General features: G+C 51.2%; 2 protein-coding genes across 2 annotated transcripts in view; both read right to left on the bottom strand.

Moving 5' to 3' along the window:
• Positions 1 to 1,402, bottom strand: part of LOC109540085 (ataxin-2 homolog) — a gene marked incomplete at its 3' end in the record, with an annotated part of 2,589 nt that extends 1,187 nt beyond the window's left edge. Inside the window, 4 exon segments of the mRNA XM_048665803.1 lie at positions 341 to 511; positions 575 to 855; positions 911 to 1,180; positions 1,243 to 1,402. Of these exon segments, the coding sequence (XP_048521760.1) occupies positions 341 to 511; positions 575 to 855; positions 911 to 1,180; positions 1,243 to 1,347 (827 nt within the window).
• The window catches only part of LOC125504191 (ataxin-2 homolog), a gene marked incomplete at its 3' end in the record, with an annotated part of 13,492 nt that overhangs the window by 4,200 nt on the left and 7,223 nt on the right, over positions 1 to 2,069 (bottom strand).

Genomic DNA, 2,069 nt, shown 5'->3' with positions numbered 1-2,069 from the left:
TAAGACTGGTTCAACTACTGGATCCCCTGTCGTATTTATGCGGCCACAGGGGATCCAGTAGTTGAACCAGTCTTAGTCGGAAAGCACGGGAGATCGCTTCGCCCACTGCCTCATCGCCTTTGATAATGTCCAGCGCAGTTGTGGACGAAACGTCAGGAAGAAATTGCGATAGACCACGGCTTCAAAGCCCGGAAAACATTCCTAAATGCAATTTAATATGCGTGTACAAATTCGACCAAGGTCCACCATAAGTACGGAAATCTTCACTGGCATGACACAATTGAGGCTCAAAAAGGGAAAGGAGCAACCGAACAAGTAGCCCTGAAACGCGTCAACTCACCTAGGTTGGAAGGGCTTCGGCATGGGACTCAAAACAAATTCCTTAGCGTTGGGGTTCAGCTTCGATTTCGACACTGCAGTCTGCAACTTGTCGCTATCGCTTGGCGGACTTTGCGCGGGAGTCGGCTGCGTTTGTGCGCCCCCAGTCGCCTGACCTTGATCAGCCCCACTGCTACCAGAAGACAAAACCCATCAGTCTCCACTGAAGACGACTGAACTAGTAGAAGGGACTCACCTGGGCGCATTTGCGGCATGGGCGCTATTCGCCGATGTGCCGCCACTGAGGGCTTGAGCTGGCGGCCCCATTTGCGCCGCATCCGGAGGCGGCATCTGCCCGCCATGCTGCACCGCCAAGTGCGGAGGCACTGAGGACCCTGCCGGACTGCTATGCGCCATCGGGACCAGATTGAACTCCTTGGCGAACAAATGGAGCTCCTTCATGGCCTCCTGATTCTGAACGCCCGCGACGGGGGGCGGCTGACGCATCGCCTGCGGCACCGAGTGAGCTCCACACTCCTGAAACACCCCCAACGAGATCAATGTGAAGAGTGTCCGCTGTCGGCGCACAAACCTGCTGAGGAGGCGGACCTTGCGGATGCCCGGGCGGCATCGCCTGCCCCCTATCCGGAGCTTGAGCATAGTTCTGCTGCTGCCGGTGAGTTCGATTAGTCTTAAGCATTAAGTCACCGTTCGGCTGCCCTTTGTGATTGGGCGGGCCGTTCGAGTGGTGCATTCCATGCCGGGGGGGCGGCCCCTGTTGGTACTGGGGCGGCGTGTGGGAGTTGGCCCGCGTGTTTGCATGGTTGGGCGGGATCGGCACATGCTGCTGAGCCATCGGAGCCTATACGAGAAAAGCATGAGTCGTACAATGGGAAAAACCGACGGAATCGCAGTGTTCCATACCATTGGCTGAGAATGGCCCGGGGGCGGCACGTTGGTCATGGGCGGCGGCGGCATCATAGTATTGGGCAAATGTTGCGGTGGCATTACGTGCTGAATGGGCGGCATGTGCGGAGGCGGCAACGAGTCTATGGGAAAAACGCAATTTTCAATACATGCGCTAATGGAAAATCCCAACCCAGAGCCTGCCACTGTTGAAAGTGCGAGTCACTCACCAATTTCAATGAGGAAAACTGATACAGTAAAGCCCTTTACTGAACAGTTATACGACTACGCTTTAGTTTATCAGTTTTCGAAGCGAAAAGCGCCCCGAAATAAGCTCTTGCATGATTTACTTTCAGTTAAAGCCCGTTTACACGCTCAAGCCATCTGAACGATTTGGCTTGCGCAAGCCAGATCTGTGCAGATGACCTGAACGAAAATCTGACGTTTACACGTTCAGTTCATTTTACACCCAAACCTGCATTGTTGCCAAGATGGAACATTTGGACGAAGAGTTCATTCTTGCAACGGCTGCAGTGTGTGTAACCAAAAAAAAGATGAGCTTAAAAACTAAAATGAAATGGTGTAAACCATGGTTGTTGAACAGGAATTTATTGTCTCATATTAATTTACCCAATCAAAAATCTGCTGTTTCTCATAAGCCATCGTTTTGCACAGAATATGAGATAGGGCTTCACACAAATTTAATTTAATTTAACACTGAAGTGTGAGCACTTGTGTCTAAAGACCGACTAAAATTTTAGCAGAAAGTAGGTAAAATCTTGGGCATCGGTATATCCCAATTCAAATTTATGGCTTCTTTTTTCTATTCACCCTGAGAGTTGATT

This window comes from Dendroctonus ponderosae, unplaced genomic scaffold (assembly GCF_020466585.1).
Source record: "Dendroctonus ponderosae isolate FM_Combo_2020 unplaced genomic scaffold, Dpon_F_20191213v2 Dpon_F_20191213_4, whole genome shotgun sequence".
Classification (NCBI taxonomy): domain Eukaryota; kingdom Metazoa; phylum Arthropoda; class Insecta; order Coleoptera; family Curculionidae; genus Dendroctonus; species Dendroctonus ponderosae.
This window is presented reverse-complemented; position numbering and strand designations above follow the sequence as displayed.